The sequence below is a fragment of the Clinocottus analis genome, unplaced genomic scaffold, assembly GCF_023055335.1.
Source record: "Clinocottus analis isolate CAN_PGR_092001 unplaced genomic scaffold, fCliAna1.0.p SCAF_18, whole genome shotgun sequence".
NCBI classification, from domain to species: Eukaryota; Metazoa; Chordata; class Actinopteri; order Perciformes; family Cottidae; genus Clinocottus; species Clinocottus analis.
Genome location: NW_027175909.1, coordinates 15,931,369 through 15,955,368, shown reverse-complemented (window position 1 = coordinate 15,955,368; position 24,000 = coordinate 15,931,369). Strand labels below are relative to the sequence as shown.

At 45.3% G+C, this 24,000-nt stretch overlaps 1 protein-coding gene and 1 long non-coding RNA gene across 2 annotated transcripts in view; one reads left to right on the top strand and one right to left on the bottom strand.

The window, feature by feature from the left end:
• The window catches only part of LOC137788482 (sodium channel protein type 3 subunit alpha-like), a 99,536-nt gene that overhangs the window by 19,220 nt on the left and 56,316 nt on the right, over nt 1-24,000 (top strand). Inside the window, exons 2-9 of the mRNA XM_068581301.1 lie at nt 1,683-1,847; nt 2,064-2,207; nt 4,435-4,553; nt 9,170-9,259; nt 10,869-10,997; nt 15,266-15,357; nt 17,559-17,801; nt 19,797-19,860. Of these exons, the coding sequence (XP_068437402.1) occupies nt 1,725-1,847; nt 2,064-2,207; nt 4,435-4,553; nt 9,170-9,259; nt 10,869-10,997; nt 15,266-15,357; nt 17,559-17,801; nt 19,797-19,860 (1,004 nt within the window). The 5' untranslated portion in view covers nt 1,683-1,724. The remainder of the gene's footprint in view (nt 1-1,682; nt 1,848-2,063; nt 2,208-4,434; nt 4,554-9,169; nt 9,260-10,868; nt 10,998-15,265; nt 15,358-17,558; nt 17,802-19,796; nt 19,861-24,000) is intronic.
• LOC137788546 (uncharacterized) overlaps nt 23,861-24,000 on the bottom strand; it is a 3,791-nt gene continuing 3,651 nt past the window's right edge. The window contains exon 3 of the long non-coding RNA XR_011077763.1: nt 23,861-24,000. This exon is cut by the window's right edge and continues 10 nt beyond it. This is a non-coding gene — a long non-coding RNA (uncharacterized lncRNA).

Here is a 24,000-nt window from a genome sequence, read left to right as displayed (position 1 = left end):
GAAAGAGGAGGAGGAGAAAGAGGAGGAGGAGAAAGAGGAAGAGGAGAAAGAGGAGGAGGAGTAAACAACAACACAAAGACACAATGAGGAGTAAAAGGGAGCTCATTAAAAACAGCGAGCCGATATGAAAGTGTGTCTGTTCGGTAATTTGATGTTCGCCGGCGGCCCGATGCTCACGAGAGAGACGCACACGAACTCTCACGTGAACTCACATGAACTCTCACGTGAACTCTCATGAAGGCTGCAGTCGAATAGGAACAAAAAATACCTCCTTATGTCCTTTCCTAACCACTTCCCCTTGACCTCTGTGGAAAATGTCACAGGGTCAAGGGAAGGTGGGAAGGAGAGTTCACGAGGAGCTAGGAAAAGACAGTGTTGCGTCATGCAGACGATTTTAAGAACCTGGTTCACACATTACTTTATTAACATAAAGAGGAGGTTGATAATTCCCGCGGCCGTCAGAGAGCCTGAACGCAACGTAAACGTTTTGCGTCCTGACAAGTGAAAAGGCTCAAACCAGAGAATGTGTACGTGACCGAGAGACGCAGCAGAATGGAAACAGCCCATCAGGAGCTACTGGTGTGTGTGTGTGTGTGTGTGTGTGTGTGTGTGTGTGTGTGTGTGTGTGTGTGTGAGAGAGAGAGATTGGATGACAGCTTTTGATAAGGATGGATAACAGAGCTGGATTTTCCTTTGATGTGGACACGTACACATTCAAACAAACATGTACACCCAAACACACACACACACACACACACACACACACACACACATGTACACACGTGCACACACATGCACACACACGCTTCAGAAATCAGATTTGGGAGCTGTGAAGAATAAATGCATGAAGGGTTGAAAAACGAGGCCTGTCTAATCATTCAATTAGGATCCGAGGCAGATGGTCTGGACACACACACACACACACACACACACACACACGCACACACACACACACACACGCACACACACACACACACACACACACACACACACACACACACACACACACCTGTCTCTCAGTGTAAGTCCGGACTCTTCTGAGTGTTAATGAGACGCTGCTGTCGGCCTCCTCTTCATTACCTCGACATCCCATAATCGTCTCACTGTATACGTTCATAGAGCGTCGCCTCCCCAGGGTCCTAAAGGTCAGACACACCCAACTTATTGTCTCTTCTTCTCATGCAAACAATCAGAAAAGGATCGTAAGATGCTTAGTTAGGTTTATGAAAAGATCGTAAAGGTTTAGAAAAAGTTAGAAATACAAAATACGTACTTTGTGAAATTGTAAAAAATGCTCAGGTTTAATAAAAGATGATGAAATACTTGAAATACAAACTCATCTGTTTATTATCTTCAAACCGTTTACGCACCAGTTAGCGCGATCGCTCGTTAACAAGTTGACAAGTTAACTTGACACAACAATGAAACGCGTAAAGCTCGCTAACACACACGTTTATGACGACGTCGGCTGTTAAAGGGTCGGTGAAATGCACTCTGGGTAATGTAGGAAGCCACTCACTGAGGCAGAAGAAGGGAACTCGGGAGCTTTTGGGAGAGTTGTCTGCCTGAAACACGTTGTCATATTTTCATTGTCGTTGATTGTTAAGGGGTTGTTCGTCGTGATCGATCGGCGGTTATTGATCGGCGGTGATTGATTGATGGGCGCTCTCTCTCCCGATCAGCTGGTGAGCCGGGCCAGTCAGCAGCAGGATCAGGATGAGAAGATGGCCGGCTGCGTGTTTCCAATGGGACCAGAGAGCTTTCAGCGCTTCACGCCGGACTCCCTGGCGGCCATCGAGCAGCGCATCGCCCAGGAGAGGGCCCGGCGCAACAAACACTACCAGGAGGTACACACACAGACACACACACACACACACACACACACATACACACACACACCTGACAACTCAGAAGCATCATTATTTTTAAGATGAAACAGGAGCTCGAAGAAATAAAACATTGGAGGTTAAAAGCTGAATCAGATGAAGCGATGTAAGGAAGCTTGTGTGCGTGTGTGTGTGCGTGTGTGTGTGCGTGTGTGTGCGTGTGTGTGTGTGTGTTAGGACCTGGGCGACGTGGTGCTCCCCCGGCGCCGGCCCGACCTGGAGGCAGGAAAGCAGCTGCCGCGCATCTTCGCCGACATCCCGTCTCATCTGGTGGGCGTTCCCCTGGAGGACATCGACCAGTACTACTTCAAAGACAAGAGGGTAGGTCACCCGCAGTGTGTGTGTGTGTGTGTGTGTGTGTGTGTGTGTGTGTGTGTGTGTGTGAAGGGGTTTGGAAATACCTCGTCTCCCCTTGTCGGAGAAGCCCTGGAAGACAAGCGGACTCTCCGGTCGCCTCCTCCGCTGCAGACAGAGTGGGTTTTAAACTCTCGGGGGATTCACTCGAAGCAGTTTGTGCTCAAATCAGACGGAGGAAGAAAAACTTTATGATTCTCAAAGCGTGGAGGAGAGAACTGACGATTGCACGTCGTCGTTGTGTTGATCCGTCTCGTCTGTTCTGCACCTTCTGCCGACAAGGATTCCTCGTTGTGCGAACATACCTGGCAAGTAAATGGTTCTGATACTGATTCAGATAGAAATGAGTCCCCATAGAAAATAAAAACATCTGCAGCAGCAGAACGTTCAGGTTCTTCTTTTGTTCACTTTCTCTTCAAACCCAAACCAACTTTCTGGTCCTGTCTTTTCTCCCTGGTGATGCTTCTCCTGAGGGATTACCTCTCTCTCTCTCTCTCTCTCTCTCTCTCTCTCACTCTCTCTCTCTCTCTCTCTCTCTCTCTTTCTCTCTCTCTTTCTCTATCTCTCTCTCTCTCTCTCTCTCTCTCTCTCTCTCTCTTTCTCTCTCTCTCTCTCTCTCTCTCTCTCTCTCTCTCTCTCTCTTCTCTCTCTCTCTCTCTCTCTCTCTCTCTCTCTTTAGCTCAGGTGTGTTTCCTCCGGGTTTAAACCAGGAAACAAAACACACTCTGAGCCTCTGAGCCCGTGTTCACGTTCTGTCACGACGTATCTCCATTAAACACTTTTACCTGAAGCTTCTTCTTCTTCTTCTTCTTCTTCTTCTTTTTCTTCTTCTTTTTCTTCTTCTTCTTCTCTTCTTCTTCTTCTTCTTCTTCTTCTTCTTCTATCATAACACATGAACCCACCTGAGCATCCTCAGCCTCTGTGTGAGGTCATCGGGGGACGGTGGCAGTTTCCTTTCTGACTCTTCGGGGTTATTCGTGCGTTCAGCCAGCTGGTCCTTCATCAGCTCATCCTCCAGTGCGTCAAACTCACGGAGGATAGCCGGGCCGCCTCGGGCCGCCGCGTAACACCGGGCCGATCAGCTGAAGCGTGACGCCGTCCGGCCATGATCAGACAGTGTGTGTGTGATTGTTTTCAAAGGCAGGGTCGCTCTTTGCTGAGCACCTCCAGCCGAAAAAAACAGAACATCACGTGTGCATGTTGCATGTTCGTTTACTACTATGATGAAAAGATGAAGTGTCATATATCATGTGTGCAGCAGTCCGAGATAAACATCCCTTTCGGAACAAGAAAGAATATTGTATCTTTTTGTATCATATTGTATTGTATTGTATCGTATTGTATCGTATTGTATCGTAGTGTATCGTATTGTATCGTAGTGTATTGTATCGTAGTGTATTGTATCGTATTGTTTATATTGTATCGTAATGTATCGTAGTGTATCATATTGTATAGTATTGTATCGTAATGTATCGTATTGTATCGTAGTGTATCGTATTGTATCGTAGTGTATCGTATTGTTTATATTGTATCGTATTGTATCGTAATGTATCGTATTGTATCGTAGTGTATCGTATTGTTTATATTGTATCGTATTGTATCGTATTGTATCGTATTGTATCGTAATGTATCGTATTGTATCGTAGTGTATCGTATTGTATCATATTGTATAGTATTGTATCGTAATGTATCGTATTGTATCGTAGTGTATCGTATTGTATCCTATCCTATCCTATCGCTTCCTGTCTGAGCCTTTCCTATCGCATTGTATAAGCTCCAATGTTACTAGAGTTTTAGTAGACGACATTTCATTGATCCCCAGGAGAAAATTCGTACCGTTGAGTTTCTTTTATAAGCCAAAAGAAATTTAAGCTCCATGTAAAATAGAGAGAAAGGACTATGTAAAGTAAAATGTAAATTATTTACATGATGCTACAATATATAACACAAGTATGAACACAAAAGTATAAATGCATTATATGTTATATTTCTACTGAAAACCCGAAGTCAACAAGTTCCTGCTGTGTTTAACGAGCTACTTCAGACCTTTCTCATCCACACTGTTGTGGCTGGACTGAAGCATCCATTACATTTCACCCCAAAGCCTTTCACCAAATTAATTAAACCCCAAAATCTCTGCCTCCTCCCAGAACATGGTCTCTATAACAAAAGTGTTCTCCTGCCTCTCTTGCAGACCTTCATAGTCCTGAACAAAGGGAAGGCCATCTTCCGCTTCACTGCCACGTCAGCGCTCTACGTCTTCAGCCCTTTCAACCCCATCCGCAGAATCGCCATCAAGATCCTGGTCCACTCATATCCTTCCACTGCTGCTGCTGCTGCTGTATGTACTCACGCATGACGACTTTACAGCGTTGTGATCTGCTGCTGACTGCGGGGAAATGTCTGCGGGGAGGTCAGAGGTCAGGAGTCAGATGCAGAGCAGCGGCCCTGCGGCCTGGAGGAAAGCAGCGCGTGTGATAATATAAACAAATGCATGCAGGCTGCCGGCTTCTGAAGCCTCGCTGTGTTGTTTGGTAGTGTGTGACTGCAGGCCTGACGCACACATTGTGACGATTCAGTTTGTGTTATTGCACACTATCGTGCATGTACTGTGTGGTTGGATGCAGTGGCGGTCCGTGCACTTTCTACCTGGGCCTTCTGTGCTGTCTGATATCTGTATATAATGACGGGATGCTGGGTCATTAACAGACGATGCATGTAGTCACATCAACAAGAAGCAGTCACATTTAGTGATAACAAAACATCACAAAACAATCCAACAAAACTGCGGCACTAAAACATCACACTCAGGAGCACGAGCCACGATCAGAAGGAACGATATAACTATGCAATAAAAACCATAGACACATTAACACACACTACCGCAGATGTAAAAACAGTAACACAACAAGCAGTTGGCTCCCCACATGGAGTTCACTTAAAGACAAAGTTCATCCTCCTCTCTTTGTTGAACACTTTGTGAGAAAGGCGTGGTCAGTAAATCTGCCACCAAGTCAGTTTTTAGTCCGTGCTTTAACTGCACATTAAACCTTTTATTAGTCTCCCCAAAAAAAGCCCAAATCTTAAAACAGTCGAGGGATTTTAGAAATATGTTTTAATTAGGTTGATCTGCAACGGCTCTCATGAAAATGTTTGTGCAGATTTACAGGAGCAGTAATGATTCATTAATGTGAAGTGACCCATTCAATATATCTAAAGTCCATTAAATTAACCCAGATCCCCTTCAGTTGCACTCAACACGTCGTCATCTCTCACAGAATCTTTTAATCTAATGGAAAACTTAATGTATATGCTGGCAAATGCATGGTTTTGAGAAAAAAAGGTTATCTATCTCGAGCGTTCACCAATGAAGGGTTCGCTTCAGGCTGAGTGCAACACATGATGTCAGATCAACATATTTTCTTCCACCATTTAATAATGTTAATGTGGTTATTTTAAGAATAATGGCATTCATCAAATTCATATACATCAAATATATAAACGTGTTAATGATGATTAACTAATAATGGTATGGCTGCTTTAAATTGTCATAAATGTCTCCACATCCTGAATCCACCTGAGTTTCCACCGGCTGCGACAGCTGGATGGTGTCCAGACACCCGTAAAGGAATGACTGTATTTACCAATCATGTCAACTGACTGACTCTGTGTGTGTGTGTGTGTGTGTGTGTGTGTGTGTGTGTGTGTGTGTGGGTGTGTGTGTGTGTGAGAATCAGAGGGCTCATCCTGTCGGTCGTATTTCTGAGTCTGATATCATCTTAAGCTGTCAGTTGAGCTATAAACATGACCAGTAAATATTTCCCATCAAGGTGGTACCTGCTCTCTCACACACACACACACACACACACACACACACACACACACACACACACACACACACACACACACACACACACACACACACACACACACACATTGGTTTTAAGCCTCGAGTTTGGGTTTTGGCATCTTGGTTTCCGTCCGTCACCATCTTGGTTTCCGTCCGTCACCATCTTGGTTTCCGTCCGTCACCATCTTGGTTTCCGGCCGTCACCATCTTGGTTTCCGGCCGTCACCATCTTGGTTTCCGTCCGTCACCATCTCGGTTTCTGACCGTCACCATCTTGGTTTCCGGCCGTCACCATCTTGGTTTCCGGCCGTCACCATCTTGGTTTCCGGCCGTCACCATCTTGGTTTCCGCCCGTCACCATCTTGGTTTCCGCCCGTCACCATTTTGGTTTCCGGCCGTCACCATCTTAGTTTCCGCCCGTCACCATCTTGGTTTCTGTCCGTCACCATCTTGGTTTCCGGCCGTCACCATCTTGGTTTCCGGCCGTCACCATCTTGGTTTCTGTCCGTCACCATCTTGGTTTCCGGCCGTCACCATCTTGGTTTCCGGCCGTCACCATCTTGGTTTCTGCCCGTCACCATCTTGGTTTCTGCTCGTCACTTTCACATTACATTTAGATTATATTTCATTGACGCTTTAATCTAAAGCGACTCACATTTTTTCTACACACCGTAGATGCAGCAACGGGTGAGCAGTTTGGGTTTAAGTAGCAAAATATATATTCTTTTGAGATGGGTCACAACTTAACCCTCATGTCAGTATAACTTTTGGATACTTTGAAAATAAGATGAATAAGACACGGTGATGCCTCTGAGCTTTCAGTATAAACCTCCTCTTGGCGTCTGAGCGGCATCCAAAGATTTGAAAAGCTTCCTGAAACAGATAATCTTGCCCCCTAAATGATCTTAAATTTGACCACAAAGAGAACACATTACATCAGAGGATCATCACGTTTCAGTCAAAACTCCTGAAATTCCAGATGTCGAGGCTCCGGCTGTATAGATTCTCGTCCCACGCCGCCCTCCAGCGCCACGCCGGCGGCGTCCTCGGGTTCCAGACGCCAAGCCGACATGACAGACATTACTCAACACCCAAACCTCAACAGCCCCCCCCCCCCCCCCCCCGACTCCTCCCACCCTCCCTCACACCCGGCTATTTTTACACCGGGAGGCGGCTGCTGGTGTTGAGAGATGTCGAGCCGGCGGACACGCCGCTGTTGTCGTGCGGGATAAGTGGGTGAAGAGGTCGGCGACGGAGGTGTAGTGCTGCTGATGTGCTGCATATGTGTATGTGTGTGTGTGTGTGTGTGTGTGGTATAATAAGTGTGTGTTGAGGGAGGGGGAGTACAACTTGTGGTGGTGAAGTAGAGTTTTTAGTTTGTGTGCGAGATCAAGTGCATTCTGGATTCCTGCCCAACCACACTGGCGCCACAATGACAAGCTGTGTGTGAGGTGGAGACACACACACACACACACACACACACACACACACACACACACACACACACACACACAGACACACACACACTCACTCACACACACTCACTCTTCGAGAAAACAAAAACCTGTACATGGTCTCTCTCCGCTGATCAGTATTAATACCGCCGTCTGACTGCGATTCCCATGAGGCCTTTGCGCCACAGGACACACATTCAATGTTGTGTCCCATGATGCATTGCTCAGGGACCAGGTTAATCCATCAGGGTGCGCTGCAGCTGGTCGTGTTGCTTCCTGCTGCTGAACAGAAGTCGAGGTGTTGTGTTTGAGGGAGCATTTAAAAGTCGTGTCTGCAGCGCGGTACTTCTGTCTTTGTAGTTTTTAGTGTCTATGAAGACATTTAAAACACAAATCTAGGTGTTTATTTTACTACTTTGTCTGTTTGCGTCTGTAGATTTCTGCTTAATTCCCCAACGTGACCATTAGATAGGTTTGTGGCATTTTGGTGGTCACCATCTTGGTTTGTGGTCGCCGCCATCTTGGTTTTTGGCAAGATGGTAAACCTAAGTACAACCAACCGAAATGTCCATTAAATATTTCCTATCAAGGTCGTCCCTGCTCACACACACACAATGGTTTGAACCCTCACATTCGGCTCTCGGTTGCCACCATCTTGGTCTTTGGTGACCACCATCTTGGTCTTTGGCCGCGACCATTTTGGTTTTTGACTGTCACCATCTTGGTCTTTGGCCATCACCATCCTTGTTTCTAGCTCACACACACTTTGGTTTGAAGCCTCGAGTTCGGCTTCTTGGTCGCCGCCATCTTGGTTTTTGGCCGTCGCCATCTTGGTTTTTGTCTGTCGCCAGCGGAGCAGCTGTAGGAACATAAAAGTAAAAGTGTAACAACATATCACCAGCTTAGGAAACACAAAGAATGATGGAGACACAGAAACATGGAAGGAGGGAGGAAAAAAGAAAGGGAAAAAGGAAAGGAGAGCTGGAGATGGCTCCCGCGGTGGATGTGGGAGGTGTAATGACATTACCGGTACGGTGGCCTGGGAGGGCCACAACAGCAGTGCTGTCATTACGGCATAATTAGCTCCCAGGCTCGGCGGCGGGGTGCGTGTGCGTTGTTTGTCGACCGGTAACCGGGTTACTCGTTACAGCCGGCACTCAATCAACAATCACCCCGCGGCTCAAAACACTTTTCAGCTGCAGTTCTGGCGCCGCCGCGTTCCCCCGGTGGAGCGTGTTCCTTCTGCCAAATTACAATAATTATGATTCATTTATAGCCGTGATTGACAGCCGGGCGAAGGGCTCTCTCCCACCTTCGCCGTGGCAACGTGGCGGGAGGAGGCGCCGCTCGGCTCGAACCGCCTCCTCCCGCCACGCCGGGAAAGTTACCGGTACACGGAGGTGATGAGGAGACGCTTTGATGGAGTTTAACGCTGCTGTGTGGACACACACACACACACACACACACACACACACACACACACCTACACACACACACACACCTACACACACACACCTACACACACACACCTACACACACACCTACACACACACGTAAATACATATGTATACAAGTGTGTATGTATACACGTGTTTTCTATGAACGTTCCTCCTTAACCGCCCAACGCTCTTCAGTCTCTTCATCATGTGCACCATCCTGACCAACTGCTGCTTCATGGCCATGTCGGAGCCGGCCTACTGGGCCAAGTACCTGGAGTAAGTAGACCTGTCTGTCTGTCTGTCTGTCTGTCTGTCTGTCTGTCTGTCTGTCTGTCTGTCTTCATGTTGTTGCAACAATCTAAAAAATGGCCGCTTTATTTCTGTAACTGTTCTTCATATCATTACAAATATATTTGTCGTAGTTGTTTTGTCCTTTGTGGCTGGTTCGTGTCTCTTTGTAGTCTTTTTGTGTCTCTCTGTGGCTGTTTTGTGTCTTGTTTTGTGTCTCTTTGTTTCGTATATCTTCAGCTTTTTGCATCTCTTTGTAGTCATTTTGAGTCTTGTCTCTTAGTAGTTGTTTTGTGTCCTTTTGTTGTTGTTTCTGTCCCTTAGTGGCTGTTTTGTGTCTCTTTATAGTCGTTTTGTGTCTCTCTGAGGCTGTTTTGTGTCTCTTTGTAGTCGTTTTGTGTCTCTCTGTGGCTGTTTTGTGTCTTGTTTTGTGTCTCTTAGTAGTTGTTTTGTGTCTCTTCAGCTTTTTGCATCTCTTTGTAGTTGTTTTGTGCCTCTTTGTAGTTGTTTTGTGTCTCTGTGTGGTGGTTTCTGTCTCTTAGTGGCTGTTTTGTGTCTCTTTGTAGTCTTTTTGTGTCTCTCTGTGGCTGTTTTGTGTCTTGTTTTGTGTCTCTTTGTAGTTGTTTCGTATATCTTCAGCTTTTTGCATCTCTTTGTAGTCATTTTGAGTCTTGTCTCTTAGTAGTTGTTTTGTGTCCTTTTGTGGTTGCTTCTGTCCCTTAGTGGCTGTTTTTGTGTCTCTTTATTGTCGTTTTGTGTCTCTCTGAGGCTGTTTTGTGTCTCTTTGTAGTCATTTTGTGTCTCTCTGTGGCTGTTTTGTGTCTTGTTTTGTGTCTCTTCGTAGTTGTTTTGTGTCTCTTCAGCTTTTTGCATCTCTTTGTAGTTATTTTGTGCCTCTTTGTAGTTGTTTTGTGTCTCTTTGTGGTGGTTTCTGTCTCTTAGTGGCTGTTTTGTGTCTCTCTGTGGTTGTTTGTGTCTCTTTGTGTCTGTTTTGTGTCTCTTTGTAGTTGTTTCGTGTCTCTTTAGCTTTTTGCATCTCTTTGTGCTCAGTTTGAGTCTCTTCGGGGTGACGTTTCGTCGCTGAAGGCCGGTTCCCGCTTCACTAACCCGTTTTCTCTGAAGGAGTTTCTGCAGACGCGTGTCTTTAAAACATTGCCAGTTGGAGTGTAAACCGTTGGAGAAGCTCGCCGCCGCGCCGGGCGCCGTGGACGAGGACTCTCTAAGTGAAGCGCTCCGGCCTCCAGCTGCCGACGCGCTCGCTGCTGTCCGTCCGTCTTTGTGCGCTCGAGTTGACGTCGGGTCAAACTTGTTTCTGGGGACAAAATAAATAAGTGAAGGATGTGTTTGGCGAAGAGAGTCGAGGCTGATTCGATGAATATTCATCCTCCCTCTCCTGCTCTCCTCTTTATTCATCCCAACTCCGTATTCTCTTCCTACTTTCCTCTCGCCCTTTAACATTTAATTCCCGACCTTTTGTCCTCCCCTCCTCCATCTGCCTCCTCTGTCTCCTTCCCCCTCTGCTTCCTTTTATTTTAATGATCCTCTTCCTTCCCTTCCTTTCCTCTCTCTCTTCCTCTCTTTTCCCCGCCTCCCTCAGGTACACCTTCACAGGTATCTACACCTTCGAGTCCCTCATAAAGATCTTGGCGAGGGGCTTCTGCGTGGGACCCTTCACCTTCCTGAGGGATCCCTGGAACTGGCTGGACTTCAGCGTCATCGTCATGGCGTGAGTCCAACGCACGCAAACATTCACACGTTCAAACTTCACGTTTTCCGATAACAAGCGGTACGATGTTTTCGTATTTTATCCACAAAGTCTTGAACGAGACGTAAAAAATTACAAACCGGGGAGGACGACAACCAGCAAGGAGACTGAACCTAAGCCTTCCGTGGTTATTTTAACGCTAATGACGATCTTTTTTTTTACGATCTTTTCATGAACCCAACTACGTTTACGTCTTTGACAAACTTTTCCTAAACCTCACAAAGTATTTTACGATATTTTCATGAACCTAACTACGTATTTAACGATCTTTTCCTTAACCTAACTAAATAATTTACTAATTTTTCATGAACCTAAGTATTTTACGATCTTTTCCTAAACTTAACTAAAAAGTGTACGATCTTTTCATGAACCTAACTAAGTATTTTACGATCTTTTCATGAACCTAACTAAGTATTTTACGATCTTTTTATGAACCTAAGTATTTTACGATCTTTTCATGAACCTAACTAAGTATTTTACGATCTTTTTATGAACCTAAGTATTTTACGATCTTTTCATGAACCTAACTAAGTATTTTACGATCTTTTTATGAACCTAAGTATTTTACGATCTTTTCATGAACCTAACTAAGTATTTTACGATCTTTTCATGAACCTAACTAAGTATTTTACGATCTTTTCATGAACCTAACTAAGTACTTTAAGATCTTTTCTAAACCTACAGAAATACAAAACCCAACTAATGTTGGATAGAAACTAAACTACTGCAAAATCCCACATAAATAAACTAAAAATCTATATTTTAATAAGTGCTCAAATGAAGTCACTCTTCATATTTTTTACGGATTTGGAGAAAAGTCAAAATAAAAGAAAAAGGAACAGAAAAGGGCTTAATTTGATTTGCAGTCGTGCTGAACTGAAGACAAACACTCGAGAAAACGAGGGCAGTGATTGTGCAACTTCAGCTGCTGGGAGGCTTTTAATGGGAAAACATCTGTGCAGGAGGAGAGCAGCGGGTGGAAGCAATCCGAGAGGAAGAGAAAGTGTCACGACTGCGTTGCACTGACGGGATTACGGCCGCGGACTTAAGAAAGAGGACTCGTAGCGAGGCCCGTCCGCAAGGCGAGAGGTGAAATAAATAAATACATGAATAAAAGCCGTCGGCTTGAGCGGCTCAGCGTGTTCGTTAACCTCGGACACTTTCGCACAGTCGGCACAAACCGGGCTCAGCGAGCCGTCGGCGCCGAGAAGGAAACCGACGTCCGGCCTCGGCATTGATGAACTAAAACACGAGCTTCAGTGTCTCCGGTCTTCTTACGCTGCAATATGAAATGTTTCTCTACACAAAACACTTTGAAATCAAATTCTTTCCTGGTTTTTTTCTGGCTTTGGTTTCGATGGCGATCAGATGGCAACGTTTGCGTATTTCTGCGTTTCCTTTCATCGGGCGACGCTCGAATATTAGAGGGGTCCTTGAATGCAGCACGAGAGTTCCTGGTCGTGCCGATGTTTTTAAAAAGTAACATGACTCCCTCAAAGCTATCGGCCTTAAAAAGTTGTATAGTAACCTCTTCTTTGCCGAAACTCGACGTCATTTAAAATACTGAAACGTTTCTTTAAAATGTATTTAAATTGTAACAAATTAAATATTGGTCTCATTTCAATTGTCACAAACTGTGTCAGTGTATCAAATCTAAAAAGTTTGTCATCGCACGTCCCGATTGGTGATGGTGAGAAAGGTATTCTGGGAAATTGAGTCTTAGAGGCAAAACAAAGTAAATGACGTCACTTTTTTCTTTTTAAAATAAACAAATTCAAATTGACTAATTAAGTAAATATTCCACCTGCTCCTCCCTTCATGTCCCATCTGTTTGTCCATCGTTCAATGACACACACACACACACACACACACACACACACACACACACACACACACACACACACACACCTACATACACGCACACAATGTCAGGTGTGTGTCCTTGAATCGACGGCCGTCCTGCGGTCAGATGGACCTTTAGGGGGACAGGGGCACATAACTCACCTCTTCACACACACACACACACACACACACACACACACACACACACACACACACACACACACACACACACACACACACACACAACAAGGATGGAGAACATGTTAAGCAAATATTTGGTCGTACACACCAACAAAAAATGAGTGCACGTATGGACACACACACACACACACACACACAGACACACACACAGACACACACACAGACACACACACACACACACACACACACACACACACACACACACACTCACAGTCCGCCCATGACACATCACCCCTCTGTGCCGGGCTTTATTAAAACCAGAGTGATGGTCGGTGAATAGACACTCCCCTACTGACACACACACACACACACACACACACACACACACACACACACACACACACACACACACACTGGATGTCAGATTAATGCCCTCCTCCCCTCCTACTGAGTCAGGAGCCCCCCCCCCTCTCATGTTAATAGCTGCCTTCACCGGACCGGCTGCCATTTTCACATTAAAGCTGCAACATTCTTCATAAAATCTCCCATAAATCATCACTTTGTGTTAAATAAACATCTGAATCATTTCCATGAAGACCGGACGTCAGCCGTCATCCACCAAGCCAAACTCCACTCAGAAAACAAGCTTTTTAAAACTGCTTCTCGTCGGGCAGATAAAAGCGACATAATTCACTTTTTTTTTTGACAAATCTGAATTATAATGTAGTTATTTTGACTTTTCTTTTTTTTAAAAATCTGTTTATTGCAATTAAATCCACACCAGTTATGGAGACGACTTTTTGAGAATAACTCTCAACCCACAAGTACTTTATTAGAGCCTCAACCTGAATGACCTTGAAGGTATTTAAAAGTTAAAGTGTCTGCAGCTTTTCCGAACCCGTTCATCGTTTATAAATATATAACACTCAATACGCGTGCAACGGTTCAACGTGACGTTCTTAAAACATTTTATTACATGAAAAAAATATGATGAAAAAGTGTATTTGTTCTTTCCACATGTGTTTCTAGCCTCTGTTGATGTTTTAGTGCACTGGGTTGTACATTTAAAAAAAAAAAAAGATTTCACCACAGTATTTTCAGACTATGTTTTCTTCTTCTTCTTTCGTTGTATGTTGACAACCAACCACACTGCCCCCTACAGGCTGTTAACAGAGTTTATCAAAGTAGGGAACCTGCAGGTGCTGAGAACCTTTAGAGTGCTGAGAGCCCTGAAAACTATCTCAGTCATCCCAGGTAAGGCCTCCCGCCACCAGGGGGCGACAGGGGACAGACAAAAAACAAACAAAAAAACCCACTCGTCATCGTAACGTCGTCCTCTCTTGTTCGTCCAATGTCTGCCGTGTCTTGCAGCACAAGCCCCGCCCAATTCCCAGTCTCCGTCCAATCAGGGGTCAGCGGTGTAATCACGTGATCTGAAACTGAGGAGACGGCGGAGAAGGAAAAGTCAGAAGCGTAAAAGCTGAACACAGCGAACTGGAGATAGAAAAAAAACAAACATTGACTCACATGATCAGGACAGTGTTGCAGCTAACCAGCTAACAAGCTAACCAGTTAACGCTAATCCAGTCGCTCGAGTTATCTTTGCATCTCAAAGGGACAGCGTGCCGGATTCAGTGCCACCTAGTGGCGAGGTTGCAGATTTTCTTTCTCTAGAGTCAGCGCTTTGTTTGTCCGCTGTGGGCTCCGGTAGAAATACGGCTTAGACATACTTTAAAGGATTGCATTTTAAAATGAAGGTTTTTTGCCTTCTCGACTAAAGTTACCGTTAGCTAATAACAGATATTGCTAACTTACCAAACAGCCGCTACTGTATCTGTTGTTTGGTAAGTTAGCAATATCTGTTATTAGCTAACGTTAACCAAACAGCTGCCAGCTGCTACATTTAGTCAGTTAGCATTATCTGTGATTAGCTAACGTTAACCGTTTAAAAGAAACAGAAGACAGAGATTAAAGTCTGTTGTTGCTCTTCGGTTCACGTCCTTGTGAGCAGCTTCACCGCCTGACTTCTCCCTCTACACGTCGCCACGTCTCCGGATTGACCCTCCACTGTTGCCGTCCAATCCGGCCTCTCTGTCTCTCTCTCTCTCTCTCTCTCTCTCTGTCTCTCTCTCTCCTCCACCTTTCCGTCCCTCTGTGTTCGGCTCGCTGTTGCTCAGTGTGGTCACGCCCTTCTGTGTGTGTTTGTGTGTCTGTTTTTGTGCTTCTGTCTCCCCCGCCCGTTGCAGATATGTGACAGAGTTTGTGGACCTGGGTAATGTGTCCGCCTTGAGGACGTTCAGGGTGCTGCGGGCGCTCAAAACCATCTCAGTCATCCCAGGTGAGGACGCCCTGACCGGCCGAGGCCCGCAGGAAGAGATTAAACACACAACCTCCTGCAGGAAGAGATTAAACACACAACGTCCTGCAGGAAGAGATACAACACACAACCTCCTGAAGGAAGAGATACAACACACAACCTCCTGCAGGAAGAGATTAAACACACAACATCCTGCAGGAAGAGATACAACACACAACCTCCTGCAGAAAGAGATTAAACACACAACCTCCTGCAGGAAGAGATTAAACACACAACCTCCTGCAGGAAGAGATTAAACACACAACGTCCTGCAGGAAGAGATACAACACACAACCTCCTGCAGGAAGAGATACAACACACAACCTCCTGAAGGAAGAGATTAAACACACAACCTCCTGCAGGAAGAGATACAACACACAACCACCTGCAGAAGAGACTAAACACACAACCTCCTGAAGGAAGAGATTAAGCACACAACCTCCTGCAGAAGAGATTAAACACACAACCTCCGACACAACAATAGTATGTTGTACACCAAAGTTGTACGCAGTACCTGAGGTAGTACGCAGTACACAGAGGTCGTACGCAGTACACCAAAGTTGTACGCAGTACACCAAGGTAGTACGCAGTAGGATGCACTGAACCTTCGTCATCGTCTTCATACACTGTAGTATTAGTACTTTCACTGTAACAAAGTATTTTTACAGTGTGGTAATAGTACTTTTACTGCAGTAAATTACATAAATACTTCCTTCAGTTTTCAGATTAAATTAACTAATCTGCAAATGACAGAAACAGGGCTACATAAAAACCGGAGCCATGTCACATTATTGATTATCAGATTATTGATTACTAGATTATTGATAAAACTTTGATCGTAGTGAATTCTGGCATTTTGCCAAATCTAGATATGTGTGTTGAATGATTTCCTCCATTTCAAAGGAGCGAGATTCATTAAAAAAAAAAAAAGAATTCAAAACACGGAAGTATTTTGTGAAATCCCGCCACTGGCTCGCCTCTGCATGTCGCCACCGTTTGCGTTAGCATGCACGTTAGCATGCACGTTAGCATGCGGCGCTGACGACGTCGCCAACACGCCTTCAACACGTGACTGAAAACACGCCGCGGTCACGGCCCGGTCGTAACACGTGTTGTAACCGTGACACACGGTCGTATCGGCATCGTCTGGACACAACCACGTTAGCTGCTCACTAGCTAACGGGCGCTATGTTCCGTGGAGCTAATTTTGCACAAAGAGAACCGATTGGCCGAAGACAGCCGCCTTGTGTGGACCCTTTGTGTTCTCATTGTGTTGTTCCTGCTGTTCTTACCGTGATGTTCCTCGTGAGTGTTTGTGTTTTTTATCTCGACTTTGGTTTTTCTTTCGTTCTGTTGCCGATCATCACGGTGACGTTTCTTTTTCCACAGTGATAACGTTTGAAAAAATTCCAATAAAGCTGTCGTGAGGTCAAATCCTGAAGAGGTGTTTCACGTCACAGCAGCTTTATTTATACATTTATATTGTCTTCTTTTCATTTGTTTTGTTATTTTGTGACGTGTTTCTATGGCGCATAAAGATGGCCGACCTTTGGTTGGATCCATATAACTCACCTTGAGGTTTCTTCTAGATTTTGCAAAAAAAGGAGGCGGCCATCTTTTTAGTCCCTGATTATAAAAAATGATATGAATTGCGTGTAGAACTCACCTCCCTCGGCTCAAAAAAGTATCCAATCCAAGGAAATGTATCCAATTGTTCGCTTGTGTGAACCAAAACAACTAATTCCTCTAAACTATTGTTCAACAAAGAGCGCTTAAGTATTTCTAAAGTCTTCTAGGCGGTCTCTCGTCTCCTTAACAAACCTGACCCAGCGGACACTTACGTGGCAGATGATTGGATGGAACCATCTGTCAATCAAACTCAAGCTTTCCTATCAAGCTTTCAAGCTTTCCTTTGATAAATAAAACCTTTTCTGGGACAATAAAGAGCCTTCGGAGGTGAGAAAGTACAATTGATATTGTTTTTGGGGTGTACTGTTCCTTTAAAGCGCGCCATTTGTGACCTTTCTCTCAAACGAGCTGCTTGGTTTTTCACAGATAAAAAATCATTATAATGGAATTCTACTAAAAATTGAATTATTATAATTTTCTAATTGAGCGTTCACGATAAAAACCCATTTGGTTATTAACCCCCCCCCCCCCCCCTCTCCCCGGCGGCCCGGCAGGCCTGAAGACCATCGTAGGCGCTCTGATCCAGTCTGTGAAGAAGCTGGCCGACGTGATGATCCTCACCGTCTTCTGCCTGAGCGTCTTCGCCCTCATCGGCCTGCAGCTCTTCATGGGGAACCTGCGGCAGAAGTGCGTCCGCAGCACGGCGGACTGCGTGAACGCCAGCCTGCCGGCCAACGTCCCCTTCGACTGCAACAACAAGACCTGGGCCTCGATGAAGGACTTCGTCAACAACGAGGGTGAGTCCAATACGCCGGTTCGGCCATTTCATTCTGGTTTAACCGCAGCAGCCCCCAAAACTGGGGTCAGAACTCTTCACCAGGAGGTCTTCCTCACTCTCCAAGTCCTCATACTCCCATGAATCCATACCAGAGCCACTGATGTGACACAGCAGCAACAAACTGTAAAGACTTACAAGAGCATATGAGTCTATTTTACATGTTTATAACACAATTGCACCACACTGCATTTTTTTAGAGCCAAAAAACTGACTTATAAAGCCAAAAAATATGACTTATGGATAAACAATACTTGCTTGGTATGTATATAACAAAACAAGACACACACACACACACACGCACACGCACACACAGAGGTCATGTGAGGTCAGTTGGTACATAGACTATTTGATTTTTCATGTCAGTCATGTTGACCAGAGAACATAATATACGTTATGTGGACATACACAATATATACAAGCACATACAGTGCACACACACACACACACACACACACACACACACACACACACACACACACACACACACACACACACACAGGTCGAGGTCAGGGTAAAGGAAACACTTAACTCTGCTGTCAGATGAAATCAGAGCTCCATGTGACCAAAATATTGACCCTCCTGCGGCTGCACACGTTCATATGCATGAACACATTAGTCTACACAAAGAATAATACACATTAATCTACAAAAAGGATAAAACCGATTCAATGAAAAACTGATAAAGTATTTTCTTCTGTTTCTTTCGTCGTTAGTTCATTTATTTAACCCAACTGTGATGTTTTTTCTAAACCTAACACAGTAAGGTTATTAAAACCACACAGGGAATAAAATGACCACAAAGAGACACCGAACAACCACAAGGACACAACACAACCACAAAGAGACACAAAACTACAACAAAGAGACACAAAACTACAACAAAGTGACACAAAACAACCACAAGAACACAAAACAACCACGTAGAGACACAAAACTATAACAAAGAGACAAAAAACTATAACAAAGAGACACAAAACTACAACAAAGAAACACAGAACAACCATAAAGTCTGTCATTAAGTTAAAAGCCCGAAGTGCCTTTGAATAAAACACATCCTTCATCAAGCTCCGCCCTCAGCCGGGAGGCGTGTCCATCTCTTAAAGGGACACGCCGCTCTGAGCCGACAGTGATCGGGTTTCTCCGGGCCGCTAATGCACATTTTTATTTGTTCATTTCCACGTGGCTCCGCCCTCCATCACGTCAAACAATTGTCCCTCGCGGGCTTCCGTATCGACCCCTAAAAGCTGCCAGGAAACCTGAGAGCCGCCGTCAAAGACCCCCCCCCCTCTCCAGATCAATGGTGGACGTCCTCTGCGCGTAAACATTTCCCATCATGCCGTTTGCTCCGCCTCCTTTGTTTCCTCTCTGGTGAGGAAGAGATATTAAAGGAAACACTTCAGGTGAAACGTTTACCTGATAGTCAGCGTGGACTCCAGCTGACATGAAAGTTATTATTTATGTCACGAGTTCTATAAGATGTTTTGTTTAAATATGTAAATGAGGCATTATCTTATTAAATCCAGAACATGAATCTCAACATTTAAATAAATCCAGGTTTGAAATTTTATTTTCTTGACTTAATATTTTAAAGAGGGAAGTCATAGATTTCTCTTTGTTTCACTCCATAAATCAGAAAATAGCCACAAAATATGACTTTTCTGCACCTTTTCATGAATAAAATGTTGTTCCCCCATTTTCTACAAAAGTTATGCTTTATGATAAAACATATAGATTCAAACTACAACAGGAGGGCGGAGGGGACACAGGGTTTCATGAGGTCTCATGAAGTCTCATAACTTGTGGAAACATCTGTCCAGGTGCACCAGTAGCAGCAGTAGCAGCAGTAGCACTAGTAGCACTAGTAGCAGTAGTAGCATTAGCAGCATTAGCAGCATTAGCAGCAGGCTCCTGAACTCCAGACTGGGATCTAAAGAGTTTGTTCTTGTTTCTCTAGATAACTTCTACAAGGTCGAAGGAGCCAAGGACGCACTGATCTGTGGGAGCAGCGGCGACGCCGGGTGAGTGGCTTCCTTCACTGCTTCAGCGGCTGGGAACCTGTGGGGGCGGGGCTGAGGGGGCGGAGCTGGACACGCCCCCCAGCTGGGGGCGGAGCCTGTTGGAGGATGCATGTTTAAGTGAAGGAGCTGAAATGTGTTGCAGCTGTTCTGTTGTCAGGAAGCGAAACTGCCTGTTGATCGTAAACAGGACGACGTTATTTTAGACACTTTGGGGCTTTTTGTTATTTATTATTGATTATTGTTAAACTAACGAGCGACTTCTTCCACTCAGTCCGTGATGAAACTAAATGTTCTCCTGTCACAGTTTGGTCTGAATGAAGCAGCGTGCGTCTCACCGTCCGTCCTACTGTGTGCATCGCGTGTTGTGTGTACTGTGTGTACTGTGTGTACTGTGTGTACTGCGTGTACTGCACTGCCGTGTTGGCTGACATGTCAGAAGGCACTAGTCTCTGTGAGGACGGCTCACGCTGAGAGACGCTGAGAGACTCACGCTGACTCCGAATGACACAAACACGACAACGACCGGCGTGAGCGTGGAGAAGCGACTCGCCGCCTTTTGGCCATCGAGCTTCAGGACGACTCTGGAAACACATCGAGCACGCAAACGCGCGGCCGGCGGGCTATCGGGAAGCTAACCGACACGTAGCTCGACGAGGGGGGGATGCTGCAGGGAGAGTCAGGAAGAAGAGGAGGAGGAGGAGGTGAAGCAGAAAGGAGGATGAGGAAGATAAATGAGAGAGGAGATGGACAGAGGGGTATTAGAGGAGACAGGAGGATGAGAGGAAGAGCAGAAGGAGAGGAAGATGGAGCGAGGCCATACTGGAGGAGAGCAGATGAATGAGAGAAATAATGTGAGGAGGAACGACAGATAACAGGAGACGAGGAGAGAGGAGGGGAGGAGAGATCTCTGCGGAGACGAGGAGAGGAAGGAAAAGAAGAGGAGGTGACGAGGGAGAAGAAAGTAGCAAGTTTAAGGAGACGAAAAGGGCACAAAGGAAATCAAATGAACTAAATTAAGGGCGAAAAAGGAAGAGATTAAGATAAATGAGGAAAATACAGCGTTATAAAGAACGAACGAGGAGATAACGGACGATAAATCTGCAGGTTTTTGGTCATGAACCAATACAATGTTGACCTGATGGTGGCGCTGGAGCGACGGATGTCCAAACAGGGAGTGCAATGACTCGCTGCGCCTTCCAGCTCTGCACCTGTGGTGGTTTCAAGGTTGTATTCTGGTCCCAAAATGGTGAAAGATGACGTGTTTTATGACAGAAATCTGACTCAGGATGTATGAGTTTGACTGAATATGAATGATGAGTGTAAGTCAGGCATTGCAGAGAGAGAGAGAGAGAGAGAGAGAGAGATATGAGTGAGCAGTGGTGACAGTGATGTTGATCTCAGGGTTGTTTGCTTCCTGTCTGAAGCTGCTCGGCTCACGCGTGACGCTGATCCTCGGGGCCCGAGGGCAAAGGTCACTGAGCTAACCCGCTCCGACACACACACTACCAGCCGCAGAGTCACTTCATTAGCCAAGTAGCTGTGTTTGGGGAACATTTGGTGGATGACGTCGTCTCTCGTGGACCTTTCTGTCTTTCATATACGGATGGACTGCAGGTCCAGCAGCAAAATGTGAGTCAAAGAGAGACGAGACTCCAAAATGACCTCAAAGAAACACAAAACGACTGCATTGACACATCAAATACACCACAAAGAGACAAAAACAACCACAAAGTGACGCAAAACTGCTGCAAAGAGACAAGAGAAAGAACTTTGAGAGACACACAAAAAGACTGAGCACAAAGAGACACACAGCAACTACAAAGAGACACAATAAACTACAAGGAGACACACATGGACTGCAAAGAGACCAAAACCACAACAAAGAGGCAAAAAAAGACTCCAAAAAGACACACAAAGACTGACCGCAAAGAGACAAAATAACCACAAAGAGAGACAAAGTAACCACGAAGAGACACAAAGTTACCACAAAGAGACATAAAGTTAACCTTTGACCTCCCTACTTGGGGTCTGGAGCCCTACGCTTGACCCTCACAGCCTCAGCAGCAACTTATCGGTTCGTCTCTAAAAATCACAAATCACATCATATTTGCCTGGAATCCAACGTCTGCGGCTTTATTTTTTTTATTTTGCATTTCCTCTGGCTCACAATCTGTTCAATCACTTCAGATCTGGAAATGAAATAGAAAGTGAAGGATAGCAAATAAATAAATAACTGAAAAAAACCCTCCTGATTGAATGTGCTCCACCGCTGAGCCTTTAATAAGCCTGAGAGGCAGTGAGCAGGGAATGCAAACCCTCGCCTCTGAACATGTTTCTCTGAATAGTCGAGCGGCATTCTGCTGACACGCCTCCAACACGCCGTCCAAGGAATGACGGCCGGCCTCGTTAAGGACGCTAATTAGGCGTGCGTCGTTAGGGAGCTCGGTCGGCATGCGTGACCCCTCCATCTTGAGGTCACCGGGAGGAAGTGGGAGGAGCCTGATCCGGCAGTCCAGGAAGTCCCCGTCGGCCGTTTAAACACAGCTTTTTTTTTATAAAGAACGGACTCCTGGTCCCGAGCCGGTCGCTGTCATTTCATCGTCGGGTTCCAGTCGCTGAATTATGCACGCCAAATATTTTACTGAAAAATAAACACACACACACACAAAGCAGCAGCAGACTTTGCTTTTTGAAGACGAGTCCAACAATCCTCAAAGCCGGCACAACAGAATATTCCCTCCTGTAGTCGAGGGTTCTGATTGCTCCTCCGCGAAAGAGGATCTCTTGGTGAGAACTCACTGGAGGGGACTTCTATTAAACTCATTCAAACATTCACACACCTGGCCAGGTTTTTTTTTGTTCCGAGCTAAACTTTATTTTCCACCGAATAAGCAGCTTATATTTGTGAGTGTTGCGCAACCTACCAGCGCAGAAAGCTCAGCGCCGTCCTTCAGCTGCTGCTGGGGGGGTCCTTCTCAAAGCCAGATGGGATCTTTACTACCGGTGTGTTCTGGGTCGCGTCCCAGGTGGACGCGCTCGGGAAAAAAAAAACCTCCTTGGGGGAGGAGCCGGCCGTCCGGGTTCAGGTGGAGCTGCAATCTGCTCCGAGACGCGTTTCTCAGGCCGAACCGGCGGGCGATGGGAACTGAGTGATTGTTGTATAAAACTGTAAACCATAGCTTGTTTTAAGATTTGGATGTATTGAACACAATAAGTCATATACAAGTGAAATATATAATGTTCGGTAGATGAGAAAATTCAAATAGCATTCAAGTAGCCCAATGGGTCCAATGTCATTGGGTCCAATGGGTCCAATGTCTTTGGGTCCAATGGGTCCAATGTCATTGGGTCCAATGGGTCCAATGTCATTGGGTCCAATGGGTCCAATGTCTTTGGGTCCAATGTCTTTGGGTCCAATGGGTCCAATGTCTTTGGGTCCAATGGGTCCAAAGTCTTTGGGTCCAATGGGTCCAATGTCATTGGGTCCAATGGGTCCAATGTCATTGGGTCCAATGGGTCCAATGTCTTTGGGTCCAATGGGTCCAATGTCATTGGGTCCAATGGGTCCAATGGGTCCAATGTCTTTGGGTCCAATGGGTCCAATGTCTTTGGGTCCAATGGGTCCAAAGCCTGAACGTTCTCTGTACTAAACCCTCTGTAATTTTGTTCTGCTTCAATTTATCAAAGTCAACCTTTGCAGAGGGAACGTTCACATGTTGAATGTTCACGTGTTAAATGTTCACGTGTTGAATGTTCACATGTTGAATGTTCACATGTTGTGTTATGGTTTGTTAGAGTTGGACTTTACAGCTGCATCATTTCAAACTAATCATCATCCTGAAAGTGATTTTTTCTAGTTGGACCTGAAACCTTTTCATTTCTTTCTGTGTATCATCTTCATTTCCTCTTAACCAGAAACATGTAGACTGATATTTACACATCTGAACAACATCTCACGTGTTCCTTTTATTATAACACAACATTATTCACACGGCCCTAGTGGCTGCAGAGACACACACTTTTTAGTTTGGGGATGATATTTTAGAGGAAAGAGCCTTAAAAGTGGTTTGGTTTCACATCGTTGATGTCAGGGATGAAGTGGTGAAGGTTCATGGTGAAATCTATGAGGTCGTGTTTTAA